Source organism: Cupressus sempervirens, chromosome 9 (genome assembly GCF_028749045.1).
Source record: "Cupressus sempervirens isolate cs-2001-9-10 chromosome 9, ASM2874904v1, whole genome shotgun sequence".
Lineage (NCBI taxonomy): Eukaryota > Viridiplantae > Streptophyta > Pinopsida > Cupressales > Cupressaceae > Cupressus > Cupressus sempervirens.
The window spans coordinates 513464451-513485143 of record NC_143126.1 but is presented as its reverse complement, the minus strand read 5'-3'; the positions used below and the strand labels follow the sequence as shown (position 1 = coordinate 513485143).

The 20693-nt window shown below is 36.2% G+C and overlaps 1 protein-coding gene across 2 annotated transcripts in view; it reads right to left on the bottom strand.

Moving 5' to 3' along the window:
• The window catches only part of ARP2 (actin related protein 2), a 306387-nt gene that overhangs the window by 250731 nt on the left and 34963 nt on the right, over positions 1–20693 (bottom strand). The window contains exon 2 of one of the 2 annotated variants that reach the window (XM_089800841.1): positions 4781–4891. The exons of the other annotated variant lie outside the window; for it this stretch is intronic. Coding sequence (XP_089656967.1) covers positions 4781–4891 — 111 coding nt within the window. The remainder of the gene's footprint in view (positions 1–4780; positions 4892–20693) is intronic. 2 annotated transcript variants of the gene reach the window in all.

Here is a 20693-nt window from a genome sequence, read left to right as displayed (position 1 = left end):
CAAGCAACGTCATCACGCCGAAAAATTGCCTCCATCTGATGTGCAGAAACTTCCTTCGGACTTTCATTTGCCATTCCGCTAAGAACAACCTTTCCATCGACAACAAAAGTGAAGTCCATCCGTTTGAAGCTATGAGTGTATTCATCAAGTGTCTTCATCCACTATATGCCTAGAATAACCTCCATATCATCAAGGTCCACTATGAAGAAATCCTCGGTCACCATGTAATTCGCCATTGTGATACTTAGCTGTGGAACAAGGTGTATGCAGGGCAGGAGAGTCTCTTCGACAACCTTGACCTAAAATTCCGCATGCGTTTCTGTAGGTAGACCTCTTCGTTTCACCAGAGAAGAGTTTATGAAGTTTAGAGTAGCTCCGCTATCAAGCATCACCATAACCCTTTGTCCTTGAAGGGTTCCCTATACACAAAAGACTGTGCACCTCAAGCTACCGGTTAGGGCAATAGTTCCTCCGCGTCATACCAATGTTGTGATTCATTTTGTACAATTTAAACTAACCATTTTGGTGTCCTCGTGGGGTTGGCTATCTTCGATGGGTATATCTTCCTGTTCATCCTCATCATCAGATATGACCTTAATGTAGTGGATCTTTCCCTTCTCGAGGCATCTATGTCTAGGTTCCCATGGTCCTTTGCAATTAAAACATAGGTTCTTCCTTCAAAGTTCTTGTCTGGTAGCTTCGTCCAATGGCAGCTTCCTCGGTGGAGGTTTATTATCTTTGTCCCTTGGAAAAATCGGCAATCTGAAATGTGAGTAACCCCAAGAGGAGGATGTCGATGATGATGCCATACTCTACGCTTTCTTAATGGCCTCCGACAGGGTAGCGCGATCGAATCCCTTTACCCAACCCTTCAGTGGTTCTGTTAGTCCATCCATGAAGAGCACTATCTGTCTTCTTTCATAAATGTCTGTGACCAAAATAGAGTTTCTGAAATTCTGCAATGTACTGGTCAACCGATCCAGTTTGCCTCAGCTGTGCCAAATCTTTGAAACTGAGTTTCGGATCTTTACCATCAAATTGATCCATCAATCTCTCAGTGAATTCTGTATAGGTATTTATTTGATCATGTTGTTTACCGTACTGGGTAAATGAATTAACGCACAGAGACAATAGATGAGAACAGCAGAACTTCTTCTATTATTCGCATATGCCAAAAGATTACATTATGCTTGATAAGATGAATACAATGCTTCCCGAAGGGGGTATATATACTCACCGAAGGGTCTTTCAGAAGGTTCCTAAAGGAACCCGCTGGGCACAAGTTGGCTACATAACAAATAATGCATACTAACCTACCCGTCGGCTCATTTGCAATTATTTACCGACTACATCATCCCCCCCAAAAAGAACAGTCGTCTCTGGATGACAATACAACAAAATATCCGAGACAATTAACAAACAAAATTCATTAACTGACTAAGTACAACAAGATAAATTTGCTTCTGTCACATCACTTTCACATTTGTCTCATGCCTGCACCAAACTGGTCTCTAGACCACGTTGCATCTGCAGCCTCTGCTAACACAATACTGTCACCTTAGCTGACCTTGATAGCCACCCATGTCGCTTTCTCTACTTCCAACCCCTGGGATGTCGTAGGATCTGATGCAGTGTTGACAGTGGATGCAGCACTATTGGCATCACCTGAGCGAAATAGGGAGAGTTGACTTTGGGAGGTTAGTACTTTTTTGAGCACGTAGTTTCACCGTGCTCCGACTCCCCGGCAATGGCGCCAAATGTTTACCATACTGGGTAAATGAATCAACGCACAGAGACAATAGATGAGAACAGCAGAACTTCTATTATTCGCATATGCCAAAAGATTATATTATGCTTGATAAGATGAATACAATGCTTCTCGATGGGGGTATATATACTCACCGAAGGGCCTTTCGGAAGGTTCTCGAAGGAACCCATTGGGCACAAGTCCGCTACATAACAAATAATGCATACTAACCTACCCGTCGACTCATTTACAATTATTTACCGACTACACATGCCCTAGTGCGATGGTGTCATGATGCCACCATTCATGCACAACTCCCTCCAAGTGTAATGCCGCAAATTTAATTGCTTCTTCTTCTGGTATAGGATTAAGCTAGAAGTAAGTATCGACCTTCATTACCCACACTTGCGTAGATATGGATCCAGATCCGGATCCGTCAAATGGAGACAAATTTACTTTACTCAACTTTCTCCTGAGATCATCGTTAAAATATCCTCTGTTTCCGCCTCCCGAATATCAAATTATCAGATCTGTAAAGTCTCTGTAGGATATATCTTCCTCCAAATTCGCATTCTTCCAATCTTCTCTGAGTTGTTCTTGCATTTATTCAAAGGTTGGTTGCTTCCCTCTAGGTGTGCCTCCGTCCATGGGGAAAAGACAGCATGGAAGGTCGAAAGCGTGCTGGATGAGGATTTGATTTACACAACACCGAGTCCGCACTGTGACCATTTTGTTCTTCAGATATTTTATTGTCTGCCAACTCCTTAAGAGTCTCTTCCATGAGTCACTGAGTATCATTGATCTGCGTCTGATTCCTCGCAAGTTCTCTCAATAGTACCACGAGTTCGGTAGTTGTGGGTTCCGGTTTGGCAGCCATTCTATCAATGGAATGGGTTCTTCTTCTCTTCTGGTTATAAACTCTCATTCACTGTCCACAAGCTGGCAGGATCGAAGCTCTGATACCACTGTAATGTTCCCGCCTAGGTATCTACCGTTGAGCAATAGAGATGAGGTAAGCTACACAATTGTTGGGAGCATGTACAGTAGATTGGTTGTCAATCCTACGGTATGCAAGAGGGTGTATGGTCAAATAAGAGTCGTACGGTAGGATAGGGAAAGACCATACGCTGGCCGTATAGACTTCTCAAAGGTTGTACAATATGTCAACTAAGTACAATGAACAAAAGGGGTGAGACGTACAGTAGATAGGGATGGTTATACGGAAGATGGTTGTACGGAAGCTATATGGAAGCCGTAAGGTAGAAATATGAAAGTCGTACGGTAGAGATATGAAAGTCGTATGGTGAACTTGCAGGCAGTACAATTGGATTTGGAGGCTATACGGAGGGTAGAGTTGCAGAATGGAAGTTGTATTGAATGTTTGTGAGATGTAGTTGGGGTATGGGTGGAAGAGGAATTAAATTATGCACCATAAACTACTAATTCCGGATTTACCAGACAAAGCAAAACAAGATTGAAGATTTGAATACGAATAACTTCCAATTAATATTTGCCAACAGATGGTGCTCCGATTTGCCAAAATCAAGCGAAATATTACGGGCGACAGAATAAGGTGAGGGTTGAATCCCACCGAAATCAAAATAGCCAAGTAGGGAAGATCTCTCACTTCCAAAATGGCAAACAACAAAGAACAACAGGAATTCACAATACATAGAAAATAATCCAAATTGCATACCTGAAGACTACCTACAAGCCATGCTTAAATACCCATCAGGGAAAACTGTCCGAGGGTGTACAAAGATAGCCGACGCAACATAAACTATGGAAACAAAATAAAAATGGGTCCGAGATATATTAAATCAATCAGCCCAATTACAATAGCTTAATTAAAATTTATTTTATAACGGGAACATTACAGGACACATCCCCTACCAAAAACCTTACTTCTCAGGGGCAGGGACATCCCAGGGATACGGGGATGGGAACAAAACGCCCCTCCATCATCACATGTGTCATCTACAAGAGTGGTCATCCTCATGATAGCCTTACAATAAAAGAAACATCAAGGACATTCCCCATGGCAACGGATGCATGGGGATGCCCCATCATGAGCATCACAAAACCATCTCGAGGACAAAAGGGAGTCCCCATGGAAGGAAAAACGAAATGCAGTTATCCTTTTTCTTCTTTCAACTTTTAATAACAGGAATGCCTACCATACCCCAAATATAATATAAATATGATAACCCCGTTCAAAATTGATTACATTTGAGGAAGATGAATGGCTGGAGTCTCCACTATAATTGACTCATCAATAATCAATGTAAGTTCAGAACTGAACGTCATACTAATCTTTCAAGTTTGATAGTTGATTTTATGTTTAGACTTTTAATATTTAAAATCTCAATGATGAATCAGAATAGTTATTTGTTTTGTCATATTTTAGTATCTGAAGTTCTATGCTTTTTCTTTGGTATCCCCCACTAGCTTATCTTTTTACAATGGATTCTCCATGAGAAGTACAATTTTTAGGAACAGCTACATCAAATTGCACTGAACCAGAACAAAGGGCAGAGACACTCATAAGTAGCATAAAAAACATTTCATAGACATAGTTAACCTAATCATCCAAATTTTAACCAACATTTATAATACATTTCCATGCTTCAAGGCCGAAACTAAAAAGTTTAAAGTTGACTAGAGACATTCCTTATCCATGTAACAGATGCATGTGATAAAATAAGTAAACTAGGAAAGCTTAGAGAGAACTTTCATGTACATGCCTAAAGCGATGGAGATTAAATCAATTAACCATTTCGTGCTTAAAGGATTATTGATTGGAACACTAATTTTTCTGTCTTATTAAGGTGAAAATTTCAAATTCAAATGTATCTGTCAATATATTTAATATTTTTTGTGTAAACTTCAATTCCTATTCTACTAAAACATCCATCTAATTAAAAGCCTATTATGTAACAATTTATTCATAGAAAGGGTTGTCTGAAAACTATTTCAAATAGATAAGGCTCATAAAATGCTTAATGCAGACCAAAAGGCACCAAGAGAACGGACCTTTAATGTTTTTTCTACCAATGACTCTTCATATCGTAACATGGGCCGACCAACAATGCAAGGAAATACTGATGTAGGAAAATTTTCGCCAGCAAAACCACACTTTACATACTGCAACATGACGAAGATAATATTTTTAGAGCATCTTAAAAAAAATTCAATCACAAACACCTTACCATTTTCTCACATAAACAAAGAATCTGCAAAAGGAAAAATTTCGTTGGGATATATCTAGGAAATAAGAAACATGGAATATCAAAGATGTAGCTTTACAGAAAAGTCTTTGAATATAGAAAAGTGGTCTAGAATTTTATAAATAAAAAATGCTACCCATGAATTTTTTCTTTTCTTGCTTGCATCCCTTATCAAAGTCATAATTTTTATTTTTTTTAAATTGGATAATAGCATATTTATCACTCTACCTATCTTGAATAAAAGGCGGTGTTCAGGTAACTAAGAATAAAGAATTGCCTACTAGCTTGGGGTGGCACAGAAGGGCATTCCCAGTTGCAGAACACTTACAAATTGTACAACCAAAAAGAAATTACCAATATATGTGCTCGGACTTTACCAATTCCCAAACACATTTCCAGGGAGCTAGAAATTGTTCTAAATTGACAAGAAACAAACTAGATGAGAAACATTCAAAAGCTAACAAGCAGCTTAAAAATAGTGTTCCACAGTAACTGTCCTACTTGAAAATGCATGGTTTCATAAATGCTGCAAGTATTTGCTCAGAGTCATAAGGAGTTCATACTAACTGTCACAAAGGTGGAAATATGTAAAAAATTAAAAAGATTCAAGAATGACTGTTTATTAGAATGATCAAATTCCTCAACTTCACTGTAGTATTTTTGAAGAATGATGAGATGATCAGAAATAATGAGGATTTGATATGTTAAAGAAAGCATACTGACAAAATTACAAAAAATGGACTGAACCATGAAGATCCATGTGGTCTCAAAGGCCCATAATTTAGCTTGGCGGAGACTTTTCCCCTTGCCCCAAATTGTATCCAAACAAACAAAGGGCACTGTCTCTGTAATGTGCCAATTTCCAAAAATTGACTTTAGTGATAAATAAATAATTTAATATATAATATATTAAATAAGGAAAAATTTAATAGTTTAATATAAAAATAAATCAATAATATAATATAATATAATTATAAATGATAATTATATTTTAATTATATCAATATGAATATTAAAAATCAAATAAATAATAAATAATAGAATATAAATAAATAATTATTATATAAAGAACAATATTTCATATCATACATTAAATTAAATATATCATCAATAGATAATTAAAGAATATAAGATATAGTTAATAATATATATCAAAAAGATAAAATAGAAATAATATGTAAAATATTACACACACACAAACACGCGCATGCACACACACACGCACGTGCACACACGCACGTGCGCACACACATTGTATATATTATTAAAATAAAATATATAATGAAATACATTTCAAAATATACATAACAAAATAATGAAATAGATAAATAAATTATAACCATTAACAATATATAAATAAAGCTAGCAATCAGAATTCGTCTCTGCTGGAGTACCCAACTATTCAACAATTTATAAAGGGGAATTGATAGATGCTCAGTAGAAAGATATCCAGACAAGGAGAATTCATATCCAAAAAAGGAAAGAGTAAGAAAACAATCCAATTAGTAAAAGGCAAGAACAAAGAAAACCATTTGCAGCCCCGTCCAAACTCAAGTATCAATATATTTGGTCGCTCTTCTATCACAATGGGTTCTCGAGAATCCGAAATTGCCTATTTCTAATTTCTTTTCTTTTCAGCAGAGCATTTCATGTTTAAAAATGCTAATTCATGATGTATGTTTTGAAATGTTGAATAATAAAACTTATTATTTAATTTCATTAAAACCTTTTATTTATTATAAATTTTAAGTATATATAAAATTATAAGTCGCAGATTACTCTTTAACAATTTCCAAGATTCGATGTGTGTCACTGATGCTCTTAGACCACATCCACTCCAAATGTAATGTCCCCTTTTTGGGACATTAGAAATATTAAAGGACATTTATATGATATTAAAATTGACTATGAAAGCATGGACTCTTATTATAAAAGGTCAATTTAATATTGAAAGTGGGCTAAAGATGACAAGGAGAGATAAGACAAAAGGACAGGAGGGAAGTCAAAGAGTCACAACTGTGAGAATAAAAGGAGAAGAGACTCTTTCATTTGATATGCTTGATTTTTTATTCAGATTTCAGTTTCTCTCTTGGGAGAGTAATCAAAAAGCTTCAACTTTTAGCCAATGTGAGGACGTAGCCCCTCATGCTGACAGACAGTGGACGCAAACCCATTGGCCGTGGAGATGTCATTTCAGGTGTCTCGTATGCACTTACATATTCTTCTCTGAGTGTTCCAATCTGACCATAAATTATGTGTTTAAGATTGGATTTTGAGTACTGGCTATTGTATTGCTGTTGTATAATGCAATAACGTTGTTTTAAGGAGTTTTATGAAAGTTTTCTGGTTTTATGTTGTGGGTCTGTCATGCTTGAATCCTGAGTATCACTTTGAGAAAGAAATTTAATATCAATTGGAGATTCTACTAGTTTTTATTGTATTTTGTAATACTTCTGTATATGTTTAGTTCTAAATATATTTTGAAGAAAAAATTGAGTCAATATTTGGTTTGGGATATTTCAGTGGTATTAGAGCTATGTATCTTACCATCCTGTGTAATTTATTGGAAAAACTAGCTTTCAGAATTTTCCATCAATGGATTTATCAAAAGGGTTTTACCGAAAATTATGAACGGTGCTGAAATTGTTTTCGTGGGAGATTTTTCTTTATATCATTGGGCCATACCAAGGAGTTCAGTATTTTCCAAGTTACCAAAGAAAATGATTGCCAAGGTGGCATTGACAGCAGTATCTTTGGAAAATTTTAATAATTTGTTTCTGAACCTAATTTATGTTGGGTGATATTATTTTCAGTAATAGTTAACAAGAATATATTTTCGTGGCTTAAATTCTTATTTCCAGAACATACTTTCATAAGGCCCTATGGTTAAAAACTTGGACATTGGTTTCATATAAGTGACATATTGTAGCAGGGAAATTGGTGGACTTTGCGGTTAAGCCAAGAAGACAACATTTCGCATTCCATCTTTGGTATTTGTTCGTAGGGAAGTTTAACAAGTAATTGAGAATCTAAAGCTCTAATTGGGGACTACAAAAGTGGATAAAATATTTGGCGAAGAAAGATATGTTTGAAAACTTTTTATGATGCTTTGTGTGCCTAAGGAGTGTCGACTTAGCTTCAACACATGAGATTCTTGGACGAACTCATCCTTGAAAAACCAGTATTTAATTTGGTGAAATTACTATGGGACAGAAGTGTTAATTTTTCCTACACCACGTCAAGGTCCCACTGGTGGTGAAAAGAAGAGTCGAGTTGCTCAAGGAAAACATATATTTTCGTCAAAGGAAGTTAGAGAAAGAGAAAACTAACAGAGATTGTTCTTTCCATTTATACCAAAAGAAAATTCATAGGAGAGCGGAAGGTATCTGGAGAATCCGAATTTTTGCAAGACTCTATCGTCAAACTATTCCTTCATTCACAGAAGAGGCATTACAAGAGTGACTGTCACATGGTATTATCGTGATTGGCAACCGTTACTCTTCATAAGCACTTTTGCATGAATGTTACAAACGAAATAGAAGGAACCCTTAACACACAAGAGACATCATGCTCGACACCTGACAGCACATAATTTGACTTTTGACACTTTGCTTTTATCTGTGAGGCATTGGATTTTTGTTTTTGCCAAGTGTCATTACAAGGAGCCATTACTGCATGACAAGGCATGTCAAACAAAATGTGGGAAGGAAATAACTTAGTGACCTAGATTGTTTGGGATGCTCACCAATTATGCAGGAAGCCACTCTTCCAATTATTCTAGAAGGAAAGGATGTACTATCAAAGCTAAAAGAGGAATAGCTTCCAGCAATTGAGACTTTAGTAAAGTTACCTCCATCCAGTCAAAATCTGAAGAAACTCATTATTGTACTGATTTTGTGTCCTACTCGAGAACTTGCAATCCAGACTACTACAAAGGCGAATGCCTTGTTGAAATACCATAATAACATTGGCATCCAGGTAGTCACTAAGGATTCTAAATTATATGAAGAGAAAATACAATTCGAAACAAATGCTTATCAGATCATACCAGCTACACCTAGGAGGTTACTGGAACATATTGACAATGGACCAGCCTTTTCGAATCGTTTAATAGGATTGGAATTACTTGTCCTTGATGAAGCCGATTGGTTGTTAAACCTGGAGTTTAATGAGGATCTTCACAAGATAATAGATGTTGTTCCAAGACATAGGCAGCCACTCATATTTTCAGCTATAGTTGTGCAGGAGGTTGTCACAAATTACTGTTGTGTGATAAACAATGTGTCATAGTGTGACTACTATATCTTAATATTCTGGTTTAGTCTATAAACAAGACAATACTGGATTACTTAAGTTGTGGTTCCAACTTTTTTTGCGATTGTTAGTTGCGGATCCGCTACATATATATAGGTACCTTGTCATGAAAGCCTAAAAGTGTGTTATAACTATTTGCAATCGAGAGCAGAGCCTTCAACAGGCATTTTGGTAACAACAATTAACAAGACTACTACTTTCAGAAAATAGTGCATCAGGAAATTTTGGGAAGTACATTGTCCTAACTGAAAGGAAGAGAATATTTTATTATCAATTTTCAAAGATTTTTGTGTGTGTACGCCTTGAGCGAAGCCAGCTTGCGGAATACCAAATCCTATTGATATTGTCAATCACTAAAGAATTTAAGATAGTTTGATATTTGAAGAAGGAAGAATGTAGCTATTTGTTAGACTTACAGTGACTGGATAACAACATTCAGCAATCGGAAAAGATTTGGGTAAAATCAGGAAAGGTACTATGAAGCCACAAGAGCAATTAGCCCAGAATTTTGAATTTGATATAAGAGCGGAAATACTTGACATTTATAGAGTATAAAAAGCTTCCTACCCGAATTTAGAATGATTTATCATTCAGTGATTACATGGATTTTCACCTAGAGCAGCAAAATAGGACTGATATGGCAAAAAGAAAGTATATAGAATTGGTTTAGGATCTCCTTGCAAAAGACCAGCGCAAAGGTGTGTATGAAGAATTTTTGGCAGACCAAAATCATCGAATCAAGAGTCTTGAAAATGAAGAACAGTCAACTACCATTGATTTGAAGCCTTCTCGCGATCACGTAGAAGACGTTACACAAGGTGCAAGTTTCTATGTTGGTGATTTGGAGGTTAACTTTAACAAGCAGGTTGATGAGGTCGGTTGCACACGAGGTAATAGCAAATTGGAATCTTGGTATGATGAACCATATATTTCTAATACCCATGATATGAATTTAGAGGAACATTAGATGACACTACAAGATGATGAACCGCTTCAACAGGACAATAACGAAATGCATACCTTAAAAAACCAGATGAAGGTTAGTGAAGACTTAGTTGTGGCGTCTTTGGTACATTATAACAGCACTCAAGAGTTGGTTGAGGATATCTATAGGTAGGCTCAAAGGGAAGTGGAAGGAGATTGGCCTATTGCTGATTTGCAAGTAGTCAAAATAGCTCTTGAAAATATGAAATCAGATTATTTATATTTTTTGTCCGACAGGGATTATATTCTTAAGGTTGCTGAAATATATGTTGATCAATCAAATGGAGAAAAGAATGAGATTAAGGAGCTCAACAGGGAGCTTAAGTATGCTCATGACGCATTGGATGAAAATCAATTTTCTCTTCAGGAAGCAGAAAATCAGATCAAGGTCATGAATCACTCTCAAAAACATGAGGGTAAATTGAGGCAGGAGTTTTTTTCCAAGAAGTCATTGATGAACTTGATAGCATTCAGCAAACATATGATTTGGATAGCTGCCCCATAGGATCAAGTATCAAAACTTCAGATGAAATTCAACGTATAGACAACCCTTTGTTTAAAGTTGTTGCTGATTGGACTTTTGATAATCTATTTTTTCTGATAAATGAGGGAATTCCTTTTGATTGCCACAAAGAGGATGATCTTGATTTCAGAATATTGGATCCTGGTACAGCTCCTAGCAGCGAATCTTTGTCACAAGATGGGAGTGGTGAATTGATTACGGTTGTTCGTCATTGGATCAATCTAAATAGGGTTCCCGATTTCACACCATACAGGAGTTGGTTGGATAACATACATCAGCCATTGGATAGATTTCGGTGTAGTATTGATAAGAGTTATGTTTCAATCTCAAGGAACGGTTGTTCAGCTTCATTCTTATTCGTAGTACCTATGTACCCGGAGGTTCTCCAGATTGATGATGATAGTATGGTATTTGATGCGCCAGGGTGTTATTTTCAGTTTTTGAGCGGCTTGTTTCTTACATCATCTATTTAAGTCGAGTTGTCACCATCTTCTGAGTTATGCATAGTTCATTGATACATTTCTACCTTATCATATCGGCTGGATATGACAACAGGGTTTGGGATCCAGGTGTTGATCATATGTATCTATAGCTTGTTGAGGATTTATTGTAGCTCTATTCAATTTGAGGCTAGATGAAGTGATAATCAAGGTTGTATAGTCTACAGGTGCAATGATATTTCATAGTTTGATATGGGATCCAAGGATCCAGTTGATGGATGGGTTGCAAAGTGACACCTTGCTTCACAGTGTGACCGGTTTTGTCTTCAATTTGGGCTATAGGGTTACCTGCATATTCATATGGGATCCTGGTACTGATTGCTTGAGGACAAGCAATTTCGAGGGGAGATTTGTAATGTCTTCTTTTTGGGACATTAGAAATATTAAAGGATACATTTATATGATATTAAAATTGACTACGAAAGCATGGACTTTTATTATAAAAGGTCAATTTAATATTCAAAGTGGGCTAAACATGACAAGGAGAGATAAGACGAAAGGCCAAGAGGGAAGTCGAAGAGTCACAGCGGTTAGAATAAAAGGAGAAGAGACTCTTTCATTTGGTATGCTTGATTTATTATTCAGATTTCAGTTTCTCTCTTGGGAAAGTAATTGGAAAGCTTCAGCTTTCAGCCAATGTGAGGATGTAGCCCTTCGTGCCAGTAGATAGTGGACGCAAACCCATTGTTTGTGGAGACGTTATTTTAGGTGTCTCATATGCGCTTACAGGTTCTTTTCTGAGTGTTCCAATCTAACTCTAAATTATGTGTTTAAGATTGGATTTCGAGTACTGGTTATTGTATTGCTGTTGTATAATGCAATAACGTTGTTTTAAGGAGTTCTATGAGAGTTTTCTGGTTTTATATTGTGGGTCTGTAATTCATTTTTATATGCTTGAATCTTGAGTATCATTTTAAGAAAGAACAGTTTAATATTGGTTGGAGATTGTGCTGGTTTTTATTGTATTTTGTAATACTCTGTATATGATTAGTTCTGAATATATTTTGAGGAAAAAATCAAGTCAATATCCGGTTTGGGATATTTCACCAAAGTTGCTGCCATACAGCTGGTGAGCTCGTCTTTGGGATTAGAACTGATCATATATGTACATAATACATATAGGTGCCTCAATGATAAAACAAAATTGGTAAGCAAAATACAGTTTCTTTCAATATTACATGATAATATAAGACTGCAGAATGTCAGAACAGCTGAAACTAGACAATCAAATTTGAACTATGAACACAAATGCTAATATCTAACTACAAAGTACCCATTGATTTCTGTAATCTCTTCAAACCAGTCGCTGAAATTTTTAAATTCTTGGGATGCCGCTGATATTCCTTAGTTATTAAATTTCTCCTGTTGTGCTACAAGATAATCTGAGATTCATACGGCAGTTGTCTTCTTGGCATATTGTAAAGACTCGGGAAAACTCACAGCTCCTGGAATGGGATGCTCCAAATTTTGAAAACTGGTGTTACATTCCAATAATCATTGTGAAGGAGAAAATTACACCAGAAGATATGAGCATTTATTATCACAATTGAAACATAGAATACATTAAGCAAGGAATAAGGAAATCTTACTTTATGGACAATCTATTTTTTTGAGGCCTAAATGGCATTGCTAATTATCCATTAAGTGGTTAAAGCTGGACTATAATTGCTTGAGTGCTGTTGAATAGTTTAAGACTCATCTGAGGCTGACCAGGGGTGGTTGAATCATTTCAAGGCCCCATTAAAGTTGATCATTGGCGATTTATTATTTAAGTCTCAATTGAGACTGTTCATGAGCCGTTGAATTGTTTACAACACAATCAGTGTGTCACAAGGGCCCTATATTGCATGAAAGTCAGTTGAGGTTGCTTAAGGCCCATCTCTTGTTTAACTACTAGCAAGGTTACATGCAAGACAATATCAGTGGCAATCAGGATGTCTGGACATTAATATGTAAATTAAAATTGGCACATAAACAATACATTAGTCTATTTTGTTGGCTCAGAAAATCAAGCCCGGATAGAATTCCAATCAAGGAATTTCACGAACCCGCATTTCTCACAAGCGTTGAATGGTTGAAACCCTTGTCTATGCTCCCACATTTTGCATACATATCAGCCAAGCCAATTGCCAAAGCTCTCAAAATTGAAGAAAAGAAGCCAACAAACCAAAATAAACAAAAAAAAAGAAACTGGAGCAAACAAACTGAAAAAATAATTTTTGGTGGTGCTTGTTGAAGTGAGTTTTATGCCCACTTCAACATGCAGAATCCAATACTAGTATTCCATATGAAACAACAAATCTCCAACTCTCTATTGAATAAGGAAGCTCGTATGCTAAGCAATGTATCTGATTGTGTGATCAAATGAGACAACCCCAAGGTTCCTTGTAGTTGTGGGCTTCCACTCAATTGTAATGATGTGATACTTTGATATCATTTAGGAACTTACGCTAGTTCACTTGGACTCATCAAACTGACTTGCAAATGTGCTGAAATGATAGCTTCGGTAAGATAACTACGGATGATAATAATCAATAGAATGATCTAAAATAATATGCATGTATATATATCATTATACATAGTGTCTGTGTGTGTGTGTACATACATATTAAATACTTAATCATTATATTGATCATATTAGTAAAATTAGTTAGCATCCATAATGATCTGATTATCATTTATATTGTTCCAAGTATAATCTAAATTATCGATCTGCATTTGATCAATATTACTTAGCAAATATTATTGCCATTTATAAGCATCGATATATTATCAATAAAGAGAAAATAACATTAATCATGAATCAGATCCAAGTCTGATTAAGACCTGTTTTGTAATGTCCCCGTTTTGGAGGGTTTCTGCAATAGTCACAATTGGCCATTGAGAATGAAAACTCTCAATTGGTACGCAATTTTGAGGGTGTGAAATATCACTTGAATTATTGCAGCTGGGAGAAAGTTACTTCAGACTTTCATTTGTGCTTCATTGCTTAAAATCTTGTGGCCTTCGGCCAAGTTTTGGATGGTTCAATTTGATGAATTGTTGAAGACATTTGGGTGATCAAAGTCTTCATCTTTGGCTATGCTAGGGTTCTACTTGCAGCATTCGTCATTTCCAGAATTGCTGATATGATGTTTCAGTCACATAAGTCTGCATATGAGGGCCACAATTTTGCATGATACCGATTGCTATTTGCATTAGAGATTATAGCTATCCTTTGGAGCTGGTTCATCATTCTTGGCATTGATTTTCCTTGGTGAAGAAAGCAGATTATATTGGTGAATAAATCTAATATTAAAATCAGATATTACAGTCTTGAAAGGGCACCTTTGGTAGGTGCGATTTTGGTCGTGGAGCTCACATTTGGCATCGATTTCATTGAAGGCTTGGGTCGCTCATTTCCTTGGATCTTGGAGATGATGTTTGGTGCTTGAGACGGAATTTATATGCTGCATATTATTTTATTTTCAAGATCAGACCATAACAGGGGCAGCTGGCTTAGGGAGCTCGATTTGGCTTGGAAGAACACATTTTCAATTGGAGTTTGGTTGCTTCTTCATCTATTTACAAGGGCGCTTCAATCCAACCAGGTTACATTGCATATAGTCCATCATTTCATTGTATAAGCATAACTTTTAGTTACAGCTGTAGGAGTGCATTTTCATACCAACATATCATATATTTGTAATTCTTGTAAATGCCAAGAGTCTTGGGTTATTGATGAGCATTGTATTGGATCATTGTGTTGTAATAAGAGATACTAATTTGCTGGTTATTTGTAGTTGTTATTGAGCAATTCTATATCATTTGTAGTCAGCTTAGTAGTTTGCATACCAACTGTTTGACAAAATACCAGTTGGTTGTAGGTAATCATTTTTTCATGATTAGAATTCATATATGCATTCAATATTGTCATAATAAGTTGCACATTCGTGTTGAGTCATTGTTTAATCAATTTAGAGTCATTTGTAAACATTCTCATCAATGCTAATTGAAGAAAAGAGTCATTAAAGCAAACTGAAATTTTACATCAGTCATATGACCCTTGTATGCAAAGTGTTTGATGAAATTCCTTGAGTCTTTATCAGCATTTTAAGATCAGATTTGAGTAGGGTCATTACATGTTTATAGTGCAAATGATAATCGTGTTTATGTAGCGTATATCTGTTTTAGTTATGAGTCCCTTATTGCCGATATCAAGCGGCATTATTAAGGTAACTAAAAGGCACCATTCGTAAGGAGACATGTCTCCACTTACGTGAAGGCATGTCTATTCATTGGCATGTCCCCAGACTTCATATATATATATATATATATATATATATATATATATATATATATATATATATATATATATATATATAGTCCAATCAGTCTAAGTGGCAATGTGGCAATGTACAGAAAACAAATAGTGCAAAGCCTCTTAGAGTTCAACCTCTCTTTATTATTCATATTCAGATTTGCATATATAATAATCAGAATTTGGCATTAGTGTTTCAGAATCATTACAATACTTGTGAAATATAATTGCATCTCCATTCTGATTATAACCTACAAAGAATTATTAGTCGGTAAGGATATTGTTCAAGAGATAAGAAAAATTAAAAGAAATTTATATTCTCATTTGTTATAGATCTAATCTACATTAAGATGGTATCAGAGCCTAGTTAAGGAAGATCCAATTAGATTTGAGAGTGCAGATTACCTAAAATATTAATTTTCTCTTAAAAGAGTAATCACATTCCTTTCTTCATAATGGCAAGTGTAATCAGATTCGAGGATCATCTTGAAGGAGCATCTAACTTCATATCTTGGAAGTTCAGAGTAATGCTAATATTGAAAGAAAATCAACTAAATCAATTTGTGAAAGGAAACACATCTAAGCCAAAGAATGATCCTGAGAAAACTCACTGGATCAAGAACAATGAAAAAGCTATGAAAATAATTGTGGAAGCAGTTAGGGACCATATAGTTCCGATTATATCAAAATGTGATACTGCAAACCACATGTTCAAATAACTTGAAAATACATATGAAATAAACAACACCAGCAGAACCCTCACATACTCCATCATGTGAAGATGAATAAGGGAGTAATTATCATAGCATACTTCATCAGGATTATTGAATTACGAGATCAACTTTTGACAATTGGTAATCAAATTGACAATAAGGAGCTAACATTGATGGCTCTAGGTTGACTCCCAACATCATGGAAATCATTTATTCAGGGAATAAGTGCTAATCAGAACTCCCTAAATTTGATTGGTTAAAAACAGATTGCTTACAAGAAGAATCCAAACTGATCACCAGAGGGATCAACCAAAATGCCATTAATGAAAAATATTCATGTATTAAACACTAACACTCATAAGAAGAAGAAAAAGAGTTTCAAAAAAAAGAAAAATAACTGTGGAAAAAGCTCTTCCAAGAAGAGGAAGGGCATATCTCAAATACAATGTTTCAGATGTGATCAGTATGGACGTATGCTATAAAGTCACCTGATAGAACAAAACAATAAGCCTCCTTTGCTAGAGTTGCAAAAGCGAGCACAGAAAATGATTCAAAGAAACTTGTCTTCTATTCAGCATTATCAAGTTTCAAATAAACTCAACACCTGGGTGATTGCTAGTGGATACTCACACCATATTTGTAATAATCCCCAACCGATAATAACTTCGACAAACACTAAATTTTTTTATAATTCAGTTGTTTCACATTTCGTAGTTTGCAATTAAGCTCTGATACCACTATAATAACCTTCATCAGGTGATAGCTTTATTAAACATCAATTGTTCTTCACAAGATTAATGGCTTGACATTTCATCAAACACTTTGCATGAAATTCTCTATCTTTCTGTCTTTTATCTTCAGATTACTTCCGCTTGCTTGTAATGGTTCAAATTTAGTTTAGATGCATGCAAACGGTTATTAGATGTCCAAACAAATAAGTTGAAGTACAAATGCAATCTATTTTTACCATCCAAATACATACATGTAATTTCAGCCTCTGAAATGTGCATCTACAGCCAATAGACATTTTTACAAACACTTGGCATGCAATCTAATGATTGAAATACATAACTACAACTCATGAAATTTGCAATTAAAAGAAGAACCTGTAGGTGACTGATGTAGATATTAAATTGCAGCAGATTTGTATGAGGAACAACGTACAATAGTACACTCCCTCCAACTTAAAGAAAATCGCAATTAGCATGTAATAGGCGCTGCCCCAATAAAGAAAACATCAAACTCCAAAGGGAAACACAGGTCTGCAACTTATAATTTTGTAATATCCCGAACAGGATATTTACTGGTATTACCTTTAAACAATACACTCAAAAATAGACCTTGCAGATAAATTTCCGGCACATTCAAAGAAACCAATAGAAATTCCAATCAAATCACTTTTCTCAGGTATAACAATCAGATTTGGATGTAAGCAAAGATGGAACACAATGCTAGAATAAAACCAAAAGTTTCTCCAGATGAATACAACTGTTATTTCACAATAACATTCAAAATATCAACATGCAACCATGAATTACAAACTGGTATGATAAAGCCAGAAACTCTTATAAATCCCTAAACAATGATATTGCCTTTTACAACCGCAATATAACACCCCGCAACTAAACGTTATTGTATTATACAACAGCAATACAATAACATATACATAGAAAACCAATCCTAAATACAGAATTCAACAGCTGGATTGGAATGAAAGGGTAAGAACCTGTAAGCTCAATGAGACACCTAAAATGATATCTCCCCTGACAATGGGTTTTCGTCCACTGCCTGCCTGCACGAGGGGCTATGTCCTCACACTGGCTGAAAGCTGAAGCTTCCTGAAAACTCTCACAAGAGACAACTAAAAATCTGAATAGTAAATCAAGCATATCCAACAATGAGCCACTTTCTCCTTTTAAAACACAAACCAAGACTCTTCGGCTCCTCTCTGGTTTCGTCTTATTCCCTTGTGGTTTTTCAATTTCCCTAAAGCATTTCGTCTTGTTCCTCCTTGCCCCTTTGTCCTTAATATAACATTAAATCGACCTTTTTAATATTTTGAGCCTAAGTCTCAGAGTCAATTTAATATTGCATGGAATAAGACTTCAATATTTTCTAATGTTCCAAAAGGGAACATTACAAATCTCCCCTCCTTAAAATTGCTTGTACTCAAGCAATTCGTATCACAATCCCATACGAGTCTGTAAGCAACCCTGTAATCCAAACTGAAAACAATGTTGGCCAAACTGCGCAACCAAATGTCTCTCTGCAATCTATCTCTCAACCGAATCCCTGGATCCCATATAACTCTCTGAAAAAACTCAGCACCTGCACTTGTAAATTGCTCAACACTGATCAACACCATGACCACAATAAAATCCTCATCCAACCAAGGATACAACCAGCCAAAACCTGGATCCCCGATCAACCAATACATCGTGTCAAACCTATCGCCACCTGGATCCCAAAACAATCGAACCCCACATCCATTCGCCATATAGAGGTAAAAATACTTGGTAGCGTCTATAACACATCTCTCTACAGCTTCCACTAAACTCCCATGGATGTGATAACTAACCAAACCATCATGCCAACTGATACCATAGTTGTCCCGTAACCATGTACCCATAAGAGAACTTTGCGTCATAGAAGTAGCAAACCATGTTGGATACATATCAGCATGATGTGTAACCGACAACTTTCCCTGCAAGTAATCCCCCACAAACAACTGAGTTGGATGCTTGCATCTGCTAATCCCACCTTCTGAAGATGGTGAATACCCATCCCACAAAGGATGATATAATTTTGTAACCAACCCACACCGATGCATCATCAAGTCCTTCGTGCGTGGGTCAAAAGAAAAATGATGAGCACTTCTCATTGTGTATTCGGGGTAAAATGCTCCAACCTCTGTCAATGGCTCATCGCTAAAAACACTTGAATCAAGTAGCTGATCCCTCTGACTGTAAAAATCAACAAGCCGGTATCCAAAATCAGCTGCATGGAATGAAGTGATAGATTTGCTTCCAGGAGATGGAAAACAAATCAACATGAGAGCTATACTCCCAACCGGATGACACTCTGCGAATGCCCTGATTGGATGTCGTAGTAGTGTCGTGTACTACCACACAACTCTCAAGAGAATCCACCATTGTGACACAAGAGCTACCCGTAAATTGTCCTGCATCAAGTGCCACGATACTAAACTCAGGAGAACTCGATATAGCTAGTGGTTCTCTACTGTTCTCAACCAAGGTACTCATCCTAGTTGAAACCTTTGTACTTATATTTGTGATAGATGTAACCACATCCCCAATACAACCCGTGGATATAAGATCCTCATCAACTGCCTCTGTATGTAACTGTACTATATTTGCAATTGGTGGAGGCTGTGCCAAACTCAACTCCTCTGTAAGCTTCTCAATCTATAATTGTGACTCTTGAAGGGCCATCTAGGCGCTCTGCAACGAGTCCAATGTCACATCAAGCTCACGAGTGAGCTTATCAATCTTCTCCTCATTTCCCTGCAATGCAACATAACAAATGCGATCCCATTTGAGTAGAAAATCTCTATCTGCAAGTAGTTGTAGGTAATTTTGTTTCATCATTACAATCGCTTCTGGGAGTGCATGTATCTCTGCAAGGGAAAAAACACTATCACCATACTCATCTGTCAAAGGAGTACTCCAACCATAGGTGGCCAACAATTGACAAGTAACATCAAAATGCTTAACGGTTGTGGCAACCATTGTAATGTCCCCCACTTAGCCAGTTTGGAGGTATGTTGTCGTTAGCCCATTCTTGTATGGTCCCGAGGGCTAACCAGGACTTCAAAAGGGATCCTAAGGTTATTTGGCCTAGTCAAATTTAATTACAGGCCAAACGGAGTTCGTTTGTTGGGTTGTCAGGAAGACTTACTATTTTTAGTAAGCCAATAGGGGGATGCAGTGCCTTCAATTTTCAGTGACAGGATGAGATGCGTTTTGTTGGGCTCTTTCTAATGAGCTATTATATGTGGGATTTCGAGTTTATTTGGTATATTATTTTAATGTTTGAAGTTACAACGGTAAAGTGACTATTTAAATTAAATATTATAATGTTTCATAAAGTCACTTTATAAAAATCAAGAGTCCCCCTTTTGAGTACATACATGGACTTTGTAAAAAGGAAAAAAGAAGTAATATTAAAAGTCATGTATTATCCCACATTGGCAAGACGGAAGCGTGGAGCAAGTGAGAAAGGGATTAAAAGGAAGAGGATTGCTCTCATTTATTCAGGCTTGGAAATATCAAAGAAATTCAAGAATTTTCTGGAGATTATATCTCAATAGTTTGAAGGACGAAATCCCTTCAAGCTGGAAATCTTGACACCATTGAAAGATATGG